The sequence below is a fragment of the Mesoplodon mirus genome (assembly GCF_964341445.2).
Source record: "Mesoplodon mirus genome assembly, chromosome: 3".
Classification (NCBI taxonomy): domain Eukaryota; kingdom Metazoa; phylum Chordata; class Mammalia; order Artiodactyla; family Ziphiidae; genus Mesoplodon; species Mesoplodon mirus.
In genome coordinates, this window is record NC_138978.1 from 78,200,553 (window position 1) to 78,223,746 (window position 23,194).

Genomic DNA, 23,194 nt, shown 5'->3' on the forward strand with positions numbered 1-23,194 from the left:
ATTTACATTCTGAGCTTTCATCGCTGACATTCAGATTAACAAATTCTATCACCTCTCTAGGCTTTATTTATTCCTGACCCATAAAATGAGGCTACTGCTCAGGGTTATTGGGTAGCTAAATCAAAATGATGACATGAGTTTAAAAAACATTTTAAATTCCAAGAAGCCATTATGTATATTGTTTAAGCTTTTTGTTAGCATGCTATCATTTATTCCTAAGGATATGCTCTAGGAAGGATCTGTGTTATGACTTTTCCAGGTGAAGAAATTTGGGTGGAGAGAAATTAAATTTCCCCCATAGATTGCAGAACTAGAATCAAATGCTCTGAAGTTAAACCCCCGCTTCATCCCATGCATTACCCAGAGAGAATGTAGGTGAATAGACTCTGTAGACTATGATTCCCTCCAAGGTGAAAGGGACTGGGTCTAGTCAGGAGCAGTAATAAGCACCTTTGGAACTATAAAATAAAATACAAGTGCAGCGAAAAAAACCCCGTATGTTTCTCTTCCTGCAAAGTGTGTTGGTCCATCTTCACCAAGGCCAATTAACCTTTTGAATTATGCTCAAATAAATGCTTTTATGCACCTAAAACCAGAGCAGTTTAGGAAAACTTCTTCAGAATAAATATTCAGGATTTTAAAAACGAAGAAAATGTAGGTCTTGATTCAAACATGCATTTACCTGGAGGAAAAAATAAGACTTAGAAAAAAGCAGGGACACTGATTCCACCAAATTGCAGAAAGGGATACTTCAGTCAGTGGGAAGTTTCTGAAGGTTTGCTTGTTGTGGCACTGTTACCATTATATACAAGCGGTGTACAAACAAGTGGGCGGGACATGTCCTACCTGTCCCACCCAGCCATCGTCCCGTAAGTTATAACTCTTGCCAAGGCTTCAAATAAGAGGGCTCACTTCCAAATAAGGTGTGTGGGCTCCAATTCCTTCAGCTTCAAGCAAGCTTTTTTTTTTTTTTTTTTTTTGGTCTGTGCCGTGCGGCTTGTGGGATCTTAGTTCCCTGACCAGGGATTGAACCCGGGCCCTCAGCAGTGAAAGTGTGGAGTCCTAACCACTGGACTGCCAGGGAATTCCCTCAAGCAAGCAAATTTTTTTTTCTATGTTTAACCATTCTTATATTTGTAGAATTATCCCAGTGTGATTTTTAAAATTATTCTCCCAGATTTAATTCACCAGAAATATATTTTTAAAAATTTTAATCTGTATGTAGTGGGTATGATCTTAATGTACAAACTCAATTGTGACAGAAATATCACAGTTTCTTTACTTTTAAATCAATTTACTTCCAACTTCAAGCACATAGGCCCCTAGGTTGGCAGGAAATTCAGTCAGTTATTCTTGAGTCCCCTTCCTATTACTGAGGTAGTATAAAGCTTCTGGGGTCTTACAAAGTACCAAGGCATTGGAGGAAACTCTTGTCATCAGTCATCTCTGCTCCTCAGCTGCTCCCAAGCCACCTATTTTTCAGTCCTAGATCCCTGTGCTGCCATTTTCCCCAGAGGTTTTACTGCTTTCTAGAATATGCCAGAACACACAGTACAGGTCCCTGATGTTTTAGGGAATTATAAATCTTTCTTTCTTACCAGTTCAACGGAACTTCTTCGTGGCTTTTCTCTAAGGAAAAACTGGTCTCCGCCGTGAAAATACTTAAACTGATCTCTTCAATGGAGTTTTTGCAAAAGAGGAGCGATAACTGTTCAAAAATTCTTGAGGCAGCAAATTACAAATCATAAAACTTGGGGCTGAGTGGGGTGTGGGGAAGAGTAGTTATAAAGAACAGCAACATAATTTGATAACATGAATTGTGATATTTTGCATGTCTTCCATGCTTTATAACAGTTTAAACAGGACAAAAATATCATTCCTTCTCAGAATTTGGAAGAACTTCTTGCTAAAACCATCTGAGCTTCATACCTTTTCAGAGAATACCTCTTTTACAAGTGTTTCAATTTATTACATGGTTATTGGTATATTCAGATTTTCTGCTTTTTCTTTTTTTTTGAACTTTTTTTATACAGCAGGTTCTTATTAATTATCTATTTTATACATATTAGTGTATATATGTCAATCCCAATCTCCCAATTCATCCCACCCCCCATTGCGCTTTTCCCCCTTAGTGTCCATACGTTAGTTCTCTACATCTGTATCTCTATTTCTGCCTAAGCAAGCAAATTTTAATCAGTGTTACAAAGTTCTATCAATTTCCCACTACTATGGGTCTAAAAACCAAAATTGAGATAGTATGTTTATTGATCATAAAAGATTGTAAAAAAGACTTCCCAGGGCTTCCCTGGTGGCGCAGTGGTTGAGAGCCCGCCTGCCGATGCAGGGGACACTGGTTTGTGCCCCAGTCCGGGAAGATCCCACATGCCGCGGAGCGGCTAGGCCCGTGAGCCATGGCCGCTGAGCCTGCACGTCCGGAGCCTGTGCTCCGCAACGGGAGAGGCCACAACAGTGAGAGGCCCGTGTACCGCAAAAAAAAAAAAAAAAAAAAAAAAGACTTCCCAGATAAGTTTTCCTAAGTGTTAAAATAGGCATTTTAAAGATGTTTCAGCTATATAACTAAACAGTAAACAACTACCAATTACACTGCTCCTAGACATTAGTTTTCAATAATAATTATTCCTCTGTTCCTTGGGAGTACCATCCATGTCTCAAGGCAGGAATAGACTGTCTTCTTAAAGATTTCTTTGCTTGGCGGGCTTCCCTGGTGGCGCAGTGGTTGAGAGTCCGCCTGCCGATGCAGGGGACACGGGTTCGTGCCCAGGTCTGGGAAGATCCCACATGCCGCAGAGCGGCTGGGCCCGTGAGCCATGGCCGCTGAGACTGCACGTCCAGAGCCTGTGCTCCGCAACGGGAGACCACAACAGTTAGAGACCCACGTACCGCAAAAAAAAAAAAAAAGATTTCTTTGCTTGGATAATTCAAATCAACAAACATTTCTTGAGCCCAACTGTGTGTAGTTCACAGTACAATGTAAAGATGAACAAGATGGAGGCACCACTCCCTGCCTCAAAGGTGTTTACTCGACACTCAGAATTAAGGCTAGGGACTTCCCTGGTGGTCCAGTGGTAAAGAATCCACCTTCAAATGCAGGGGATGCAGGTTCGATACCTGGTGGTGGAACTAAGATCCCACATGCGGCGGAGCAACTAAGCCCGTGCGCCACAACTACTGAGCCCACACGCTCTGGAGCCCTCACGCCAAAACTAGAGAGAAGCCCACATGCCACAATGGAGAGCAGTGAAACCCGCACCGCAATGAAAGATCCCATGTGCCACAACTAAGACCTGATGCAGCCAAAAAAATAAAGAAAATAAAGAAAGAAAATAAAGAAATATTAAAAGAAAAAAAATAATTAAGGCTAGAGATGCTAGGCCTAATTTGCACTTCCTTGAAAGTTGCAGTCCTATTAGAGAATCGCAAAACGCAATATTGCAGAACCCTGTGCAATTTTTATCTTCAAGATGCTATAGCAACAGGGTCCTGTACCTAATTCAGACATACTGGTGTTGAAGATGTGCTGCTCCAAACGAGTCGACCTTGTCATCAGGTTAATTCCCAAAGTCCCTTCTCCCCTCTCACTTATAGCTACTTATCTTTCTCTGCCTGTATTTTATGACTTTTTCCACATAAAGCATTCTCTAAAATATTTGGGGGCAACCTTTCACTCCATGCTTCCTCAAGAGTGCAATAATACTGGAAGCACATTTTGCAGGTCATCGTGAGAGGTCAGCGAGAAGTCCCCTGGTGTTAATCACTTGAATAATATTGTCTTCTCCTTTAGACCACACCATTAAATTGTTTTCATTACCCACAAAGGGGTTATTTGTGTCAGGGCAAATGAGACCTGACACAAATTCACACTGGCTAATTTCAACCTAACAAAATAGTTTATTCCTATAGCGAAAAGAACAAGACAAGGACAAAAAATGTGTTAAGTCTCCATGATATAGAGGCAGAAGGGAAGAAATGTATTAAATAGATGGGTCCTATCAGAGCAAATGATGCAGCTTTGATGTGGTATCTGGAAGTTGTGAGGGTCTACCCTGCAGGTTATTCTCCTAGAGACTGGGCTTGGGGGAGCACATATTTTCTAAAGGTTTTTAAAGAAATGATATTTTATATCAGAGATTTGGGTTTGGATCTCTATTTCACTGAACTTCTTCCATCTCTAAACCACCATTTTCTTTGTTCTTTCAGTCATCCAAATGTAAAATTCTGAAGCTGAAGTCATCCTTTTGCTGTTCCCCTCATGTCGATATGTCTCCACCTTCTGAGGCATCTATCATTTTAATGTCTTTAAATTCCATTTTTCCTTTGCTTTTCTCACTGCCATCACAGGAACTCTTGCCTCTGAGGTGTTTATGCATGGGATGAGGGCATTCAGAACACCCTGGTAGTTTTTTCAAAACATGCATGTCAGGGCTGTGCCAGCAGACCACTGAAGTAGAAACTGGTATGTGTGTGTAGGAGGGGAGAGAGAGCTCCGCATATGTGGAAAATGTTGCCTGGGGGATCTTGATGCAAAGTACCACCACATTCTGTAATGAATTGTCTGGGCCCTCATTCCTCAACTCTCCAAACCAAGCACTTGGAACCAGTTAGAGCCTATCTCTGATCAGGAGGAATCTGAAGAGCCTCAAGCCTTAGCTCAGCCTTAACCCTGGTGTCTGCCTTATATCCCAGCCCCACTAATTAGGTCTCCATGGTGACCTGACACTCAAGGTCTGCTGAGGCTGGGCCTCTCCCCAACTCCTGTCAGGGACCTTCTGGCCCCCCACTCATCGTGCATCCATCCACCCATGGTGATCCCAGCCGGGCCTGGGTCGATGATCAGGTTCCTGTTATCCACAGCCAGGTTTCCCTGACCCTGACTTCCAGCTGCTGCTCTCAAGAGGGCTGCCTGTACCTGGCTGCTGCAGGAAGTGGCATCTGTTGTCCCCAGCTCTCCTGGCTGGATCCCAAACCCTTCCTTGGTGGCTCCTGGGCACTGTTCTCGGGCCCGTGCTGTCATTGAGGACCCGCCACTTTACACTTTACTCTGTGGCACTCCCTCAGTACCTCCTTTAACAGCAGGCACAGGCCCAGAGTCAGCTCCCTCCCTCCACTGTGACCCCTACAGCCCAGCCCCCGCCTGCCAGCCGCCCCAGCCTGTACCTGCTACAGAGCTCAGACAGTGGCAGCTTGAAGGGAACAGTGCTCTCCACCTGAACATGGCCAGCCCCCACCTGCACTACTTCCTTAACCCTACAGGGAGCTCCTGCCATCACTCTGTGACCCTATCCTGGTCTGGAAGTGTGGGAAAAGCTCCACCTAGGTGGCCACCGGACCGCAGGGGGTCATCTGCCCCCTCAGGTCTCCAGGCATCCACTTCCCATGCCAAGGGAATGCCCAGAGAGCTCCCTAGGAAACTCCAGAGGAGCCCACAGCTGCTAGAGAACTTTATCTCCCATGGAGACATGAATTCAGCGAGCTTTGCACCCAGCCTTCCTTGCTCAGCATAGGAAGGGTGGTCTCAGCATATGCCCTTGATTGACAAACGTGGGACAGGTATTACTGTGCTCCAAAGAGTCTTCAAGGGACCTTAAGAGAATGAGGCCTCTCCTACAGAACCCTCGGACCCTAGGCTACTCTCTTTTCCATTGTCCACGGCTGCCTCTGGCTGATGAGCTCTGGCTTGGCTGTGTTCTCTGAATCGCCAGTGCCTCTAAACGATCCAAGGAGGCCACTCTTTCCTGAGACCCTGAAGTTTCTTGAGGCTGCCCTGAAATCCCAGCTTCCCAGAGCCTAACCCTGGGGGCTTCAGAGGGGCTGCAGAGCCAGATCCCAGGGAACTCCTCGGTTTAGAGATCCCCATCCTTCTTTGCCAGATCCTGAAGGCCATGGCTTCTCCACTCTATAATCACTGAGACCTCCCCCAGGCTGAGCCCAAGCATCACTTTTCCATCTGGGGAGGTTTAGGCCTGACTCTCCCACCTAACAGTGAAGTCTCCTATGTTACGTCATTCCTGAGATTGAGGGAATCCAAGAAAGCCCTCAACTTAAGAACTTCCAGACTGTCCCTGCAGGGCCCCCAGGCTGGCCAATATTTCTCCCAAATGACAGAAATCCAGAATTCAGGGGTTGGTTCTTGGCATTGTCCCTGGGGACTGCATTCAGAGAGACTCCCTGAGTCAGGAGGGTCTACATGGCCCCTTGTTATACAGAGGCCAACAAAGAAGAATCAGGAATCCTAAAGATTCTCCAGGCTCATGCCAATGCTGCCGTCTCTGAACTGCAAGTTGCCTTAAAGCAGAGGAACAAGACTTCCCCTCCAAATGAGGAGAGTCCAGTTATTACCCCATAAATTAGCATTAACCTCTTGTAGGACCACATCAATGTCCGTCTGAGGGTCCATTCCATGCTACTGAAGAGACACAGTTTCAGCTTCCAAGATGCACAGAGAGTCAATGGAGCGCCCAGAACCACTCAGGTCTGCTGTGCCACTTCAACATCCTTATGTTCCCTAGCCTCAGTGACAGCACTGAACTCCACTCGGAGATGGCTTTCAAAAGTCTGCCATGTCATGGTTAGAAAAAAGGCCATGTGAGGACACAGCAAGGAGACATCCATCTACAAGCCAAGGAGACAGGTCTCAGTAAAAACCAGCCCTGCTTGATCTTAGACTTCCAGCCTCCAAACTGTGAGAAAATAAATGTGTGTTTGTCAGCCTAAACAAAAAGGCTTGCCATGTGTCTCTGGAGAAACAGCAAGACACCTAAGCGGCCATGCAGATTCTAGGAACTTGGCTACATGCTTTCCAGCATCTGTACCCTCAGGAATAAACTCACTACAACTCCTGTGGAACCCAGAGCCTTCCACAGAACATCAGACCTAGCGATGAGAAGCCCCAGGATCGAGGAGCTTGGAACGTGTCCTGGGGAGGAAAACACGGACCTCTCAAAGGAGGAATTGTTCAAGTAGCAAGTCCTGACCTTTTGCACAAGGCCCATTTGCAGGGTTCTTGAGGTGACCCAGTCATAAGGTGAAGTGCTCTGAATACAGCACTTATCTCATAAGCCTTGCCCTGGACGCAGACAGGCAACTCAGAGCAGATACAGAGCAGGAACAGACCGTTCCCTGACTCATCGGTGAGTCCAGATCTGAAAGCCCAGTAACGTATAAGCTCTAAGCGGGAGCCCTGGGCCTGTCTCAGCCACGCAGCCCCACTCCACCTCCCATCAGTGCTCAAGCCTGGTGATAAGGAGCCTCACCCTGGAAACAGGACCCTGGAAACAGGCACGGGTCCTAGTGAAGACAAGGAAGGCTCTAAGAAAACACCTCTCTCGCAATCGAGGAGACATCATGAAACGACACACATGACTGGTCCTCATAAAACTGAAGGAGCAAATTCAATGAGACCTAAGTCGTTCAAAGTGCTGTGCATCACAGTAGCTGGGTCCTGGGCTAGTTAAGGTCAAGGGGTCAAACTCAGCAGCCAGGGCCAGCCTCGTGGGCATGAAGCCTGTGCAGTCACAAGTCACTCACAAGGGCCCTGAGCCTGGCTTAAAGCTCTGCTGTTGCTGCCTTGAAATCCTAAGTGTACCTTTGAACTTATTTTTTTGTAAGTAAAGCTTGACGGGACAATGAGCATGAGTGTGAGTAGAGGAGATGTGCAGAAGAAAGGAAAGTAGCACTTCTGTCCCCTGCCTTTTTGTTATAATTAAAAAAAATTTTTTTATTGAAGTATAGTTGATTTACAATGTTGTGTTCATTTCTGCTGTACAGCAAAGTGATTCAGTTATACTTATATATACATTCTTTTTTATATTCTTTTCCATGATGGCTTATCACAGGATATTGAATATAGTTCCCTGTGCTATACAGTAGGACCTTGCTGTTCATCCAGTCTATATATAATAGGCTGCATCTGCTAACCCTAAACTCTCAATCCACTCTCAATCCTCCCCTTTCCTGCCTTTCTTACAAGAGGTCCACAAATTATGTAGCTGGACCTGTCAGCAGCCCTGATGTAATTGCTTCCCAAGTAACATAAACTCCAGGTATTTTCTGGAGCTCCCTCAACCTCTAGTCCCATGCCTCCCAAAGAAATCTCCTTTGATGCCTTAGGGTCACTCTTCACACAAGTCAATTCCCATCCCAGCTTTACTTGCTACCCTCTTCAAATTTCCCCCAGCTCAAAACAAGACCACTGGTGAGAAGCAGGACATAGGGGGCCTGCATTCCAGGAAGAAATCAGGTTAAGATACCCCAGGGTTAGTAAGAAGGATCCTGAGTGGCAGTAGGACCATCCCTGTGGTTATGACAAGGACAAGGATGGAGGCTGGGAGGCTGGGGCAGCTGCCTCCCAGTGACTCATCCAGTAAATATGTTTGTTAGTTCATTATATAAACATTTGTTGAGTACCTACTATGTGCCAGGCACTGCAGAATGAAGATAGACACAGTCCTGACCTTGACAAGCTCCCAGTCTAGTAAGAGGTAAGGGCATTTAGCAAATAAATTGTAATCAAGTGAGCTAAATACTTTTATGCATATAAATAGTGTGCTATAGAAGCAGTGCATAATTAACTCTGCCTGAGAGAGTCAGACGATATCACAGAGAAGGATCCTGAAAGATGGATAGGAGTTTGCCCTGCTAAGAAAAACCACAAGGAGTATCAAGCCATCCCTGCATTCCTCCAGAGTGGTGGTGAGAAGCCTGACACAATGGAAGAATGGGCTGGGGAGGTGGGTGTGAAGAGGCATTTGGAAAAGAAGACTGGGAACAGAGCTGTGAAAGGGGCCTTGCAATTCCAGCTAAGGCATTTGAGTTTTATGTAATATGTAGGAGGAGCGAGAAAAGATCAGAGTTAATTGTGCTTTTTAGGAAGATCCCTCAGCTGGTGGTATGGAGGAAGGCCTGGGGCAGGGAAAACAGGGAGGAAGGAATCCAGACAGACTCAATGTTAAGCAACAGAATGGCGATGGTGGCTTCATCAGCACGGTCTTAGTAGAGTGGCAGGGTCAGAGCTAGCTTATCACGGTTTAAGGTATTAAGAAAACAGGATAATAAATGGAAGGAGCAGTAGTTAGAAAAGGGAGGTAAGATCAAGGGTTATATTTTTTAATGACCAAAAATAAAGCACAGGAGAGCAAGAATAAGGATGAGGCTCCTGGGGAGGTGGGAAATGACTCTCACAGAAAAGCTAGAAGGTTATGGGGGGGGGGCTTTGTAGGTTGGCTAAGCCAGTGAAGGGAGGGAAATTAGGGGAATTCATGCCAGATAACTTCTATCTTCTTGGTTAGAAGGAAGCAAGGAAGGAGAGGTCAGCTGGGAGGGGAAAAAGGGCAAAGCTCAAAAGCCTTAAGGAAAGTGGGAAAAGTTTGATTAGGTCCAATCTTGTTTTTGCCAGTCCCCTGCCCCTGAATCCTACTTCCCATGATGGATTCCTGCTTCCAGATCTCTCTGACCTTGGCCACCTGCTTATTCCACCTTTGTCTCCTACCAGATTTCCACAAGCTCATGCTCCACTGGACTGCTCCCCTTCTGCTCCCCTGCAGTCCCCATTGGTCCTCCCTGGCTGCTCCTCCCTCCCCGTGTAGACTGGGCCTGCTAGTGACAGATGTGCTTTCCTGTAGCACCTACTATGAAGAGCCAGCTCTGTCTCTCTCGGGCATCTGAGCTACCTACCACCCACAGAGCCCTGGGCCAATCTCAGCAGTCCCCTAAGTGATCTCTCCCTCTCCAGCCCACCTCGCAACTCCCACCTTCTTCTCAACCCACCAATACCCCAAGATCCTACAGGGGCTCAGATGAGGCAACTTAGCTATGGGCTTATGACTGGCCACAGACCTATTTAACTTAGACTGCAGGGATTTTTTTTTTGCGGTACGCGGGCCTCTCACTGTTGTGGCCTCTCCCATTGCAGAGCACAGGCTCCGGACGCACAGGCTCAGCGACCATGGCTCATGGGCCCAGCCGCTCTGTGGCATGTGGGATCCTCCCGGACCGGGGCACGAACCTGTGTCCCCCACATCAGCAGGCGGACTCTCAACCACTGCGCCACCAGGGAAGCCCAGCCTGCAGGGATTTTAACAAAAGTTGAACTCTCCCGTTAGCCACAGGTGCCACCCCTCCCTAGTGCCTTATTCCTACCCTTGGCCCAATCCACACACCAAGGTGTTCTACTCAGTCTCTGTAGACACTTGACAATAAAGTCCACACAATCTTAGGATTCAAGGCCTTCCAATCTCTGGTCCAGTCACTTCTCAAACCATGCAAAGCCCTTATTCCAGAAACCTGCCTGCCCTGTCCCTGCCCTCCTCCCTGTCCCGGCCTGGCATGGTCTCCCTAGATGTATGTATGCCTGTATCCTGCCCTATCTTTCCCCCTACCAGTAAGGCCTTACCCTCTCCTCTCCACGTGTCACACTGAGATCCACTCATATCCCCTCTCTTCAAGGAGGCCTCCAAAGACCATCCAAACCCACAGCACTATTTGCCTGGACCCTTCACTTTGCTCTTGTATATATTTCTTTGTTTCTTTTTATCTATATTTCTTTGTTTCTTTTTATCTATATTTCTTTTAATCTTTTTTTGGTAAGCTTCTTCATTCCTCAGATAAGCCTATAAATAGGGCTCCCTATAAGTCATTCGCCCAAAAAGCCACACAGAGCAGATCTGCCGTTGTGTAATCTATCTCATATGTAACCCAACCGTTGACTCAAACCATGGCTATCTCCTGACAACCATAAAACATCAGAGCAGCATAGATTCGTAGCCTTCAGGACAGAGGCCATGTCTTATAGTTAGTATACTGCCTAAAATCACGTAGGTACTCAATAAATGTTTATGATGAGAAAGTATAAAAAGCAGAAATCTCTTCTTGTTAAGAAAATGTAAAGGATAAAATAGGCACACTATAAACTCTCTGACTTGATGGAAATAAACAACTTATTGTTTATCACTGCCACTCAGGCACCCAAGCACAGGTGTCTTTCACCAAAGCAAGAAGAGAGACCCACAAGAAGAAGCAGAAACTAGGAAATCCGGAGCTCTGGCCCCAACACTAGCAATGATTTACAAGATGAACTTGGATAAATCTCTCAACAGATATTGATTTTCTAGGTAATGGGATCTTTCCTTCTCGCACTCTGCAGAGCTATGATACCAGTCTGGTGAGGAGGGAGAAAGAGCAGGTACCTGGACTACAGCAGGAGGAAGGGCTGCCCACCTGGTATACCCCCGCCAATACTGCCTGGTTTGTCCACCCTTTATCCCAGCTTCCATGTTGACCCCTAGGTCTGTGACAGGCTATGATTCCAGCAAACACCCTTAACTCCTAATTCCTCCCCAAAATGTTTGCTTTAGCTACACAATGAATGCAGTCCCCAGTGGAAATTTTAAAAGTACAAACAATGTTAACACGGATTTGGTAAAAATTCTACCATGGATCAACATATACCATGCTATTCCAGGTGTTAAGTTAGTCAAGTGATGTGACAGGTAACAACTACATTCTCCTTCGGCAGAAGTCAAGGCCCTGAGAGAGGGCATGACTGAGTTCTGGAACTCTAACCCTTCCAGGAGGCTGGGTGCAGGAGAGTTGGATGTAGTTGGGTAATGAAACTTCTCTGTTAAGTGAAATAAGTCAGACAGAGAGAGATAAATGCTGTACACACCACATATATGTGGAATCTTTAAAAAAAAAACCAAAAGGCTGAGTTCACAGAAATGAAACAGAATGGTGGGTACCAGAGGCAGGGGGAGGAGGAATGAGAGGTGTAGGTCAAAGGTACAAATGTTCAGTTAGAAGAAGTGTAAGTTCTGAGGATCTAATGTATAGCATGATGACTGTAGTTAATAATACAGTACTGTATACTTGAAAGTTTCTGAGAGCGTCTCTTAAGCATTCTCACCACAAAAAAGGAACAGTTAACTATGTGACAGATGAAATGTGTTAATTATCTGGATCTTGGTAATCATTCCACAATATGTATGTCTATCAAATCATCATGTTGTATACTTTAAAAATATACAATTATATTCGACAATTATTCCTCAATAAAGTTGGGGGAAAAAAACAAAGAGGTAGAACTTGAGAAGTGCTCCTGTACGTTGTACTCAGGAAATATTCAATAATTGTTCTGGCTGAAGAGGAAGGTTTCAGGTTTCTAAAAAGATGAAAAACCAGAGAAAAACAGTTCTGAAGGAGGGAGAGTGATAGGGAAATAAAAGAAGCTGAATGGATTTAGATTAAAACAACTGAAGGGGTATACAGAGGCAACAGAAGCAGGAAGAAGGCAGAGCAGTGATTACACTGGAAACGACGACAAAGATCTGGTAAAATTACTTTTGAAGTGACTGCAAAGGAAGGCATCTGAAACAGTAAAGCGGGAAAAAAAATAAAAAATAAAAGAACCAAAAGCCAGACTCGAGATAACAAAGGGCTACATACAGCAGAGGCAGAAGGGGAGGAACAGACTCCTAAAAATGTGAGGTTAAGAAAAGATATCAAGAAGTGCAGACAATTTGAAAAGGTGGGATGGAGAGGCATACAGTGATGGATTTTTTTTAAATTTGAAGCTATTTTCCCTCTAACATCAGACGTTGAGGTTTTCTCAATCACCACGTTCCCCCTCAGAATGGAGGGGTCTGTCACACTGTATTGTTGGGGGCAGCACCTGGGGAGCGATTACCTTTTTGTCCTCATTCATTTACAGCTTGCCTGGAAGCAAAGGTCCCTCTCCCGAAGGCCCCTGCTGCAATGACATGAAGCCCAGAGGAAAAGCGTCTGCCACAAAGGTGCTCCTTTGATTAGCTGTTTTCAAGACAAAAGTACAAACACCCCTGGACAAAACATACTGAGTAGTGGTGCCTGGGTGGCTTGACTCTGAAAAGAATTAGTCATTCTGATATGACTGCACAGCAACAAGCAAACTCTTGAGTGCCAAAAATCTGATCGTTTCACTCAGCATTTCTTAAAGCAAAGCTTTAACTTTTTTTTTTTTTAACAGATATTTGATTACAAAGGCATGCAAGGCAGCAAACATTGAAAGCAGGCTTCTGTGATGTAGAAGCCACTACAAGGTCACAGGAGCTAAAAACAAATGTTTCAGAATTCCTGGGGACCATAGTTAGTTTCTCTTCACTCCTGGTTTCTGTGTGTGTGCATGCGTGCGTGTGTGTGTGTTCCCAATTCTTTTCAGACAAAGGGCACATTTCCCAATCCTAGTAAAGGTGGTAATAGTACTTGGTTAACTAGGAATCCTGGTAGGATTCATTAGCAAGATGGGGACAGTTTCTCATGAGGAATGTTTTATAGATCCACACACAAGATGTTGGTGCTATATTACAGGATTCTTATTAAGCTAACATTTGATGGTCAGGGTCTCACTTATCATGTTTTATTCATAAATGTTGCAAAAGCAAAATGAATTATTAATGCAAAGATCATTTGGCAGAGATAGGAATCATTAACAGAATTTCACCGGCACTGGGGGCGGGGTGGGGTGGGGGGGTGGGGGGTGGTAGAAGATGGTTTACAGGGACTAGCAATGCAAGCACAGAGCTTTTCAGATCTGTGGTGACCATGTTTTCAGATTGGCCTGGGTCTCCAGGAACTGAAGTGGTGCCATTTGTCTGCTGTCGGATAGCCTTTGCAAAGCACATCCAGTTAGCTTCCTCCTGGCTACTTGTCCACAATACAAAACCTGCCGTTATGATGGTGCCAACAGTAGGTCCCTAGTCCCCTTCTCCACAGTACCTGCAACATTACTGGGGAAACAAGAGCACTCTGCTTGAATACAGGGCAAGGCTCTTCAGATTACCTAACTCTTCTTAGTACTTACTATGTAAATTGTTTAGTACCTTCTATGTGTCAAGCACTACACTAGGTATTTTATGTGCATTGTCTCATTGTATCCATAAAAACTTGCCATGCCAGGGCTACTGATATTATCCCCATTTTACAGATGGGGAAACCAAGTCACAGGGAGGTCAGGTGAATTGCTCAGGGTCATGCAACTTGGAAGCTGCAAAGCCAGGATTTAAATCTGGTTCCCTCCCTATTCCAAAGCCCCTGCTCTTGCCATCTACTTTAATGAACATAAAGTTTGAAGAATGTGGAGCTGTCATTCCCTGGGAGATGTTGTCATAACTGTCACCAAGCTGCAGAATCTTTAAAACATATCAAGAGCTGGGCTTCCCTGGTGGCGCAGTGGTTGAGAGTCCGCCTGCTGATGCAGGGGACGCGGGTTCGTGACCCGGTTCGGGAGGATCCCACGTGCCGCGGAGCGGCTGGGCCCGTGAGCCGTGGCCGCTGGGCCTGCGCATCCGGAGCCTGTGCTCTGCAGTGGGAGAGGCCACAGCAGTGAGAGGCCCGCGTACCTCAAAAAAAAAAAAAAAAAATCAAGAGCAAGGTAAACATCGAGAGATCAAGTACCTTTAATGAAATAAACTTAACTAGAAATTAAGGGAGATACAAGTTATAAACGTCATTACGTAGGTAGATGTTGTTCTAGCTCTATCACTTTCAAGAGGCTGCTAATTAACCTTGAAAAATTGGTTCCTGGAGCCAATCTGCTTGGATTTGAATCTCAGCTCTGCTACTAATCTTGGGCAAGACACTGAACCTCTCTGGGCCTCAGTTTCCTGGTAATAATAACAGAACCTCCCTCATAGGGTTGTCATGGAGATTAAATGCAATAAAACGTGTCTCAGAAACCATGTATTGCACGTAATAATAACTATTATTATTTTTTCCAGTATGGGTCTATGGGGAAGATGCTTAAGTCCATCTGAGTTTCCTCATCTATTAAACAGATCTGCAGGGAGTTGTTATGAGGGTTAAATGAAAGAAAATCCTAAAAGCGTGTAAGATGCAGACCTCCTCATAGTAAGCAATCAAAAAATTTTCATTTGTTTTCCTCTTCCCAAGAGAGACCTCAGTTTCCCACACTATGAAATGGGATACCCACTCACTCCCCTCACACCATTGTTTACCTCACAGGCATGTCACAGCCAGAGCCTGCCAAAGGTCAGGCTGCACATGAGGAAACCTGGGTTCTACTTTTATTTCCAGCTTTTGAAAAGCCACTCCTCTAAACCTTGATTTCCTCACTTATTCCTTCTGTTATAACCTCAACAAGTGTGTTCCAGACAGCGTGCTACATGTTAGATATGCAAAGGTAGATAAATAAGGTACAGACCTCAACTTCAAAGAATGTACACCCTAGTTCAAGATAAAGGCATGTAAACAAATGAAGTACACTGACTGAGGTATGGACAAGATAGAGAGTGGCCCAAAGGAGGTAGGATCAGATTCATCTAGGCAAGATTCAGAGAAGATAAGCCCTTGAGTTGCATCTTACAAGACGAATGCAAGTTTCCCAGGCAAAACAAGAGGAAAGGTATTCCAGCTGAAGCAAAGGCCTAGCAATGCAAAGTGAAAAACTGTAAATAATTACTTATAGCTGGGTAGAGGGTGCATTTAGGGGAGTAGGAAGAAAATAGGATAATGCTATCTTCCCCACTTAACCGTACAGAATTTCCATGAGACCAAATGAGAATAATGTATTAAAACACTGAAAAAGACATAGTGTCGCAGAAATGTCATGTATGATTGTTAGTAGTACTCTAGCAAGGCTTATATGGCACTAAATTTTCACCCATTTCCTAGCATGAGAACTCCTGGTACTGTTTCTTCTCTTACCACCGCTTTGTCTCCCTCCCCTCTCCCCTGAGAGAAGGCAAGGTGGATTCAGCATTGATTGGAGTGGAAAAGTAGAAGGGAGAAATAAAAAATTCCAGCTCTTTGTTTCAATGACCGCAAACATTTTCAAAGTCCCTTAACTGTAATGTTGCTCATATTTTTGAAAAGCTCTATCCTTATTGGCCAGAAAAGTAACCTGGACCCTAAGACCATGGTTTTTCAAATGTTCTTCACTATAACCCATAGCAAAAAAAAAAAAAAAAAAAAAAATATATATATATATATATATACACACACACACACACCATAATCCAGTCTCACACACGCACAAACATTATGAAATACACTTATACCTACTATATGCAATGCACTCTAATATTTTCTCTTCTTTCCTACTTTATGTCATTTTTTTAAAGTGTCAGTTACAATCTCCTAATTGAGTTCACTACTTGCCAGTAGGTCACAACTTGCAATTTGAAAATCACCATGCTAAGAGACAGGAAGGTTTATGAAAGATTTCAAAAGTATGGTTCACAAATCCTTTGAATCTTTCTTTTCTTTTGCATTTCAAGATACTGCAGAATAAAAGAAAGCCCAGCCCATTTCCTGGAAAATAAAACATCCATGTGTGCACAGTTCACATAGTATGTTGTTTGACAATAAATAAGAGGTTTCCACATGGGGCATCTTATGTGTTTGGGGTTGCTGTGGCTGATTAGGCTGGCTGACAAGTAAGATTTCAAAATACAGGAGTCTCTCTTAGGCAGGGCCTTGGTGCCCTGTGGAAAGTAGGATCATATGTCTCCAATGTCTTTTCGATGAGAACATTCAACAAGCAACTGGTGGTGCAGTGGTTGGGAGTCTGCCTGCCAAAGCAGGGGACATGGGTTCGAGCCTTGGTCCGGGAAGATCCCACATGCCTCGGAGCAGCTGGGCCTGTGCGCCACAGCTGCTGAGCCTGAGCTCTGGAGCCCGTGAGCCACAGCTGCTAAGCCCGTGTGCTGCAACTGCTGAGGCCCGCACTCCTGGATCCCGTGCTCCACAACGAGAGAGGCCACCGCAATGGGAGGCCTGCTCACCGCAGCGAAAAGTGGTCCCAGCTTGCCGCAACTGGAGAAAGCCCACATGCAGCAACGAAGACCCAACGCAGCCAATAAATAAATAAATAAATAAAGTAAAAAAATAAGCAACTTCTTTCATGTAAAGGGCCCATCACACGTTATAACCCAGAAGTGAGCAGCATTCTGCCTCAGGTCTGCTGAAATGGGAACACAATGCCTAGATGCCTTTCCAGTCACACACAGATTTAAAATCCACACCGCCATCGTCACTACCACCACCGCCCTCATCCAGGAAAGAGTCTGCTCCCCATCCGGCTCTGTATGCTTTTTGTGTTCAACCAAAATCCTAAAGCCAGAAAGAAACACAAAGGTCATCTGGTCTACCCCTCTCCTTCCAAAGAGGATGGCCAACTAAACTTTTCTGGCTCATAGCTGAGTTATTTCCCCTTGTACATCAACATGCATCTGAGTTCCACGGGGCCTTCCTTGTGTTACTGCAAAAGCTTTACATGTCTCTGCCATCACACTTCTGATTATACTGTTTCTCCCACATAGAATTCTTTCCCTCCTGCCAATACAAATCCCACCCATCCTTCCAGATCACACCCCAAGCTCCCTAAGAAGCCTTCCCCAAACTCTACAGCCCCTAATTATCCATTCTTCCTTCTCTGAAATGAGATTAAGCTCACTGAATACACGCAGCCCTTTGCCTCTTAGATGCTATTTAACAGACAGTTGATATATATTTATTGATTAACTTTCTAAAACTTAAAAGAAGTTACATATATAAGAAACTTTAATCTTAAATTAACCTTTCCTACAAAATATATATCAAGGAGTAAATAGAAAGGTTTAGCATTTTATCATGAAGTTTTTAAAATCAGGTAATCATTAATGAAGTAAGTATTAAGCTATTAATTTCCATATACTCAGAACCAATGACTACAGTGATGGTAGGTCCTGCCAGTCCTGTTGATTTTTCTAATGCATATACTATCATATGAGAGACGCCTGTATTAGGCAACCAAACTCTTACATGTAACAGATAGAGCAACTAAGGGGCTTCCTTCCTAAGGAACACCATGAAAGATGCTCTCATGGAAGGGGACTCTGTGCTTTGATACACAGTCAATCCACGAACTCTGTGTTGGCTTTGGCTTCTTACTGTCATGGTAGGATTACTGAATTTCATAACTTGGAAAGAATTTAAAGTTTACCTATTCAACCTCAGATGAGGGAATTTAACCAAGAAAAGGTGAGCTAATGTGCTTCAGATCACCCCTGTAGAAAATCACAGAGGTGGGGCTAAAACCCAAATCTGTTATCTGAAGAAGTCAGGAGCTGGAAGCCTAAAAACCTCATACCACCTAGCTCTTCGGTTTCATTTCCCCTGTCCCCAGACCTCTTGTCTTCCACCAGATCCCTCTGTCTCACCACTGAGGAACTTCCCCAGGTCCTCCACACCAAACTGTCTTCCTGATATTAACCAATTCCCCAATGTTGTTTCATCTTGATGCCCTGACTTCTCTTAACCTACTCCGCAATTTCACTGTTTCTTCTGGTTTTGCCCTTATCCAACACCACACCCGCCCAAACCACACAGCTCTTTTATTTTAAGCCCTTCCATACATTCCAAAGTTACATATGACACTGAAGCTGGTGACCATGATGACCATCTCACAAAAAGTCCTACCTAGGATGACAGAAGTTTTTTTTGCCATCTCGTGCTGTATATAATATAGAACATGATGGAAAAAAGTTTTCTCTTTAATTAGGCAGGTAGTTTCTCAAGATACATAGCCAAGCAAATGTTTATGCTTGCAAGTTAAGCAGGGAAAGTAGCAGAGTTGCTGACACTACCAATAAGTACCAAAAACATCAATAGCTCTAGCTCAAGAGTGGAAAAATGGATTAATGTGACTACTCTTTTTCTTACTGTTGTCTATGTTCTTGTCAAGACACTAAAAGGAGAATGAGGTGGTCAAAGCAGAAGACAGGACAAAGAGGAGGCCAGTAAAATGTCCAAATAAAGCAAAACTAGCTACAGAGTGTGGTAATAAACATGTGGACTCCAAAGGCCAACTGGTCAGTCTTGCTTCCACCATTAATAACAAGTGACCTTGGGCATACTGCTTAAACTCTCCACTCAGTTTCTTCATCTGGTAGGGGGATGACAGTAGCACCTATCTCACAGGGTTGCCATGGGAATTAAGTAAGTTAATATCTGTAAAACACTTAGGACAATGCTTGACACATATTAAACCCTACATAAATATTTGTTAACGAAAATAAATCCTCAGTTTCAAATTATTTTAACTATCACACTATGTGTCTGCTGACCTCCAAATCTTATTAGCAGTTTCAGGACCTACAGACATCATGATGGCTCCCATACCACACCATATATACCCTGCATCTTCTGTTATGAATTGTTTCCCAAGAATTCATTTTATAGTTCCTTCACATTGGGAATTAAAAGGAATATACTCCTGGCTCTCTCTCAATAATGGTCCCCATCGCTGCAGCCACCACACATGGTGAGAAAATGACCTCTCTAACGTAGAACACAGGCCTGTGAAGCCACAAAAGTTCTTGTTTGCTCACATATCACAAATTCTACCTGTAATCCGGGACTGGAATTGGGGCACAACTGGCTACCTGCCATAGAGAAAACAAAATAAAGGGAAAGTTCTTTGCCCCAAAAGTGTCTTCTTGGTCCAGGGCTCACAGTGGAGAGCAAAACTCCTCAGAGCTGTTTAAACTCTGTCTTAAAGACTCTCCTCCCTCCGTTTCTTCATTTCCTTCTCATCAGGCTCTTGGCTACACTAGTTTTGATCTTCTCAAGGTCACCAAACAACTACCACTCTGCTAAGACTACATCTGACTCCACCTCTGAGGAGTATTAACATTGCTGATACACCCTTTCCTTCTCACAGCTTCCAGGCCACCTTATTCTCCTGGGTTTTCAGGCTTCTCCTTTTCCCAGGCTCTTGTGACGTTGCTCCCTGCCTTCCCACCCTCCCTACGTTGGAGTACCCCAGGGCTTGCTCCTCGGTCCTCTTCTCTCTTCCATCCACACTCACCTCCATAGTGGGCTCATCCAGTCTTGTGGTTTAAAATACCATATTTGTCCCCAAACGACTCTCAAATATAGATCTCCAGCCCAGACCTAAATCCTCAACTCTTGATTCAATAGGAGAAATTCAATTCATTGTCTAATAAAATCCTAAACTTAGCTAGTCCAAAACCAGACTCCCAACCTTCCCCCCTAATCTCCTCTTCTGTCTTCCGCATCTCCACAAATGACGTGCTCCACTCTCCCCTCCTCCTCCCGCCTTTCTTCATACCTTACTGCTCAGCAAATCCTATTGACTCTACCATGTAAAAAAATTCAGAATGCAACCTTGTTGCATCACCTCTAGACTGCCCTCTGGTCCTAGTCATTACCATCTCTCTTGAGTACTGAAATACTCTCTTAAGCAGTTCTCTGTTTTTACCCTTGCCCCACTACAGTACTTCCTCAAAACAGCAGCCAGAGAGATGCCATTAAAATGCAAGTCATGGGAAGCAGCTGCATAGCACAGGGAGATCAGCTCAGTGCTTTGTGACCACCTAGAGGGGTGGGATAGGGAGGGTGAGAGGGAGGGAGACACAAGATGGAAGAGATATGGGGATATATGTATATGTATAACTGATTCACTTTGTTATAAAGCAGAAACTAACACACCATTGTAAAGCAATTATACTCCAATAAAGATGTTAAAAAAAAAATTCAAGTCAGATCACGTCACTCCCTCGTTCAAAACCTTCCAATGTCTTCTCCTCCTCTCCCTCAGAAAAGCAAAGGCTTTGTGATTAACTGTGCAGCCTGACTGAATCTGAGTCACTCCACCTATACCACCTCAACTCTCTGACCTCATCACCTCCCACCCTCCCTCCACTCCACTCCAGCCACACTGACCCCCTTGCTGTTCAGCCTCCTACACTCACTGCATCTGCTGCCTGGAACACCCTTCCCCCCACACCCACATGGTTCACTCCCTCATCACTCTCCCATCTTGGCTAAAACGTCGCCTGCTAGGTGAAGCTGTCCCTCACAACACTTTTTAAAATTGCAAACTATACCTGCTTAGCGCACTCCTTATCTCTCTTCCCTGCTTTATTTTTCCCCATTAGACCACTCAACATCTTATTTTACAAATTTTATAATAAAATGTACTGTAAAATTATTTTGTTTGTCCCCATTAGAATACTTATATTGTCTTCCGCTATTAGAGTATAAGCTCCAGACAGGTGAGGGTTTCAGTCTGTTCATGTTCACTGCTGCATTCCTACTACCTAGTAAGTGCCTTGTATACAACAGGTGCTCAACAAATATTTGCTGAAGGGGAATAATGGCTGACTTGGTTCCTCTTACCTAAGACAGTCATCACCGTCTTCATTAGCTTCATGGGTGTCCTCCGGTGGCTGATGGATCCACTTGTGTGCGGAGATAAGACGTTGGTTTTCCTCTTTACGTACATGTAGATCCGCAGGTACACCACGACCATAATGAAGAAGGCCATGAGGTTGGACACAGTCCAGAAAATGAGGTAACTCCTGCTATAAATGGGGGCCAGGGAAGAGCAGGCAGAGATGTCACAGAGGCAATTCCAGCCCAGTGTGGGGACAGCCCCCATAAAGATGGCAATGGCCCAGATGAGCAAGATGAGCAGCGTCACTCTCTTCTTGGTCAGGTTGCTGTGGACTCGCATCCTCATGATTGACATGTGCCTCTCCCCGGCAATAACAAACAAATTGGTCAGGGAGGCTGTTAAGCTAGTGTCCAGAAGCCCCTGGCGGAGAAACCAGCGGTTGACAGTCAGAGTTTTTGAAACTGGGCCAGTGTTAAACATCAGGTATACATAGGCAATTCCAGCAAAGAAATCTGCAGCAGCTAGGTTAGCCAACAGGTAGTAGAAGGGGAAATGAAACTTTCTGTTTTTGATTACTGCTGCGATGACCAGAGAATTAGAAAAAAAGATAAACAGGCAGAAAAATGTTCCAACACACAAAACAATTACAAGCTTCGTTCCTGTCCACTCATTGGCAGTGTCAGTGTTGCTCCTATTATAAAAAAAGTCCATCTGCTTATCATAGTAACACTCATTCATTGTGGAGAAGAACTGAACATCCTAGAAAGAAATTTAAAGAAACAAATATCACTCTTTGGAAAAATCAATCACTAAACCACCAATTGCCATTGCTAAGCCCCTTGTTCTAGTCAACTCCTGTTCATCCTTCAAATCTCAGTGTAAATGTCCTTTGCGCCAGGACCCTGGCCCCCGACCACCTATCACAGCATTTATCTCATATCAGTCATCGTTGTCTGTTTCCCAGTTTAGGCACAAGCGCAGTGAGGGAGGGTCTGTGTCTATTTTGTTCACCATGACAACCCCAGGACCCATCTGCCCTGGCTGCCTCAAGACAGGTATTTGCTGAATGGTTGGCTGGCTGGTTGGCTGAATGAATGAATGGTCATGGAGGCAGTAATAGGTCAAATATTCTGAGCCTTGCAATAATCCCTCCCACACTGGTAACAATTATAGCCTAGCATGTTAAGGCTTCTCCTGGTGGTTTCCAGCTCATTTCTTATTTATAGGTTCTGTTCATTAATCAAGGGCAGGTTGGTAATGCCAGGCACATTCTTGCCCAGATAACAGGTGTTGAGTTACTCTTCACAGGACCAAATGGCTTCCCCAAGAGATTAATTTTCTACCACTTCTGATTCCAATCCTGATTCTCCTTTTGCCATCTTTTAGTTTCAAACTACAATGACAATACTTGTTAAGCATGTGGTGCAGGGCTGGCCACTTTGGCCTCAATCTTCCTTCCTTACCTTTTTGTTCACTTCTTTCTTATTCTCCTAATCCAAATTGTACCAGTGTGAGTTTGCATATTGGATTTTCCACCTCAATCACTTCAAGTTAGTTTCCTTCCCTGGGCTCTCTTCAATACTGATGGTAGTAGAAGATCAGGCCTCCATGGGTAAGACTAGGATCTGGAGTCCAAGGGTGTTAGAACACTCCTGCCAAGGAGGGGCAAGTCCTCCAGACACATGTCTGAAAGTAGACCCCAAAATGGGGTATCAAACAGACAGGCAAGACACTAATCTCGGGACTAGATCTCTTGCAGCCCAAAAGTGAGGGATTCTGGCCAAGGAGGGGCTGGGCAAGGAGTCAAACAATGCCCATCCATCTATGCTTATTAGGAAGACCAGGTGTTCTGCCTCACGGTAGTCTGGCTATAGCCATGAAGTGTCCAATCAATGGAGACTGGGGTTGAAGGCCAGAAAATCTAGCTTCTGGGGAGAATGACCACGGGCTCTCTCTCAAGAAACAAGGCTACAACTTTTTTGCTGGAAAGCTGGAAATCCAGAAGGC

At 44.5% G+C, this 23,194-nt stretch overlaps 1 protein-coding gene across 1 annotated transcript in view; it reads right to left on the reverse strand.

Annotated features, from left to right (window-relative positions):
• LPAR3 (lysophosphatidic acid receptor 3) overlaps positions 1-21,940 on the reverse strand; it is a 49,364-nt gene extending 27,424 nt beyond the window's left edge. The window contains exon 1 of the mRNA XM_082614457.1: positions 21,190-21,940. Within this exon, the coding sequence (XP_082470583.1) occupies positions 21,190-21,925 (736 nt within the window). The 5' untranslated portion in view covers positions 21,926-21,940. The remainder of the gene's footprint in view (positions 1-21,189) is intronic.
• Between the last annotated feature and the right edge of the window lie 1,254 nt (positions 21,941-23,194).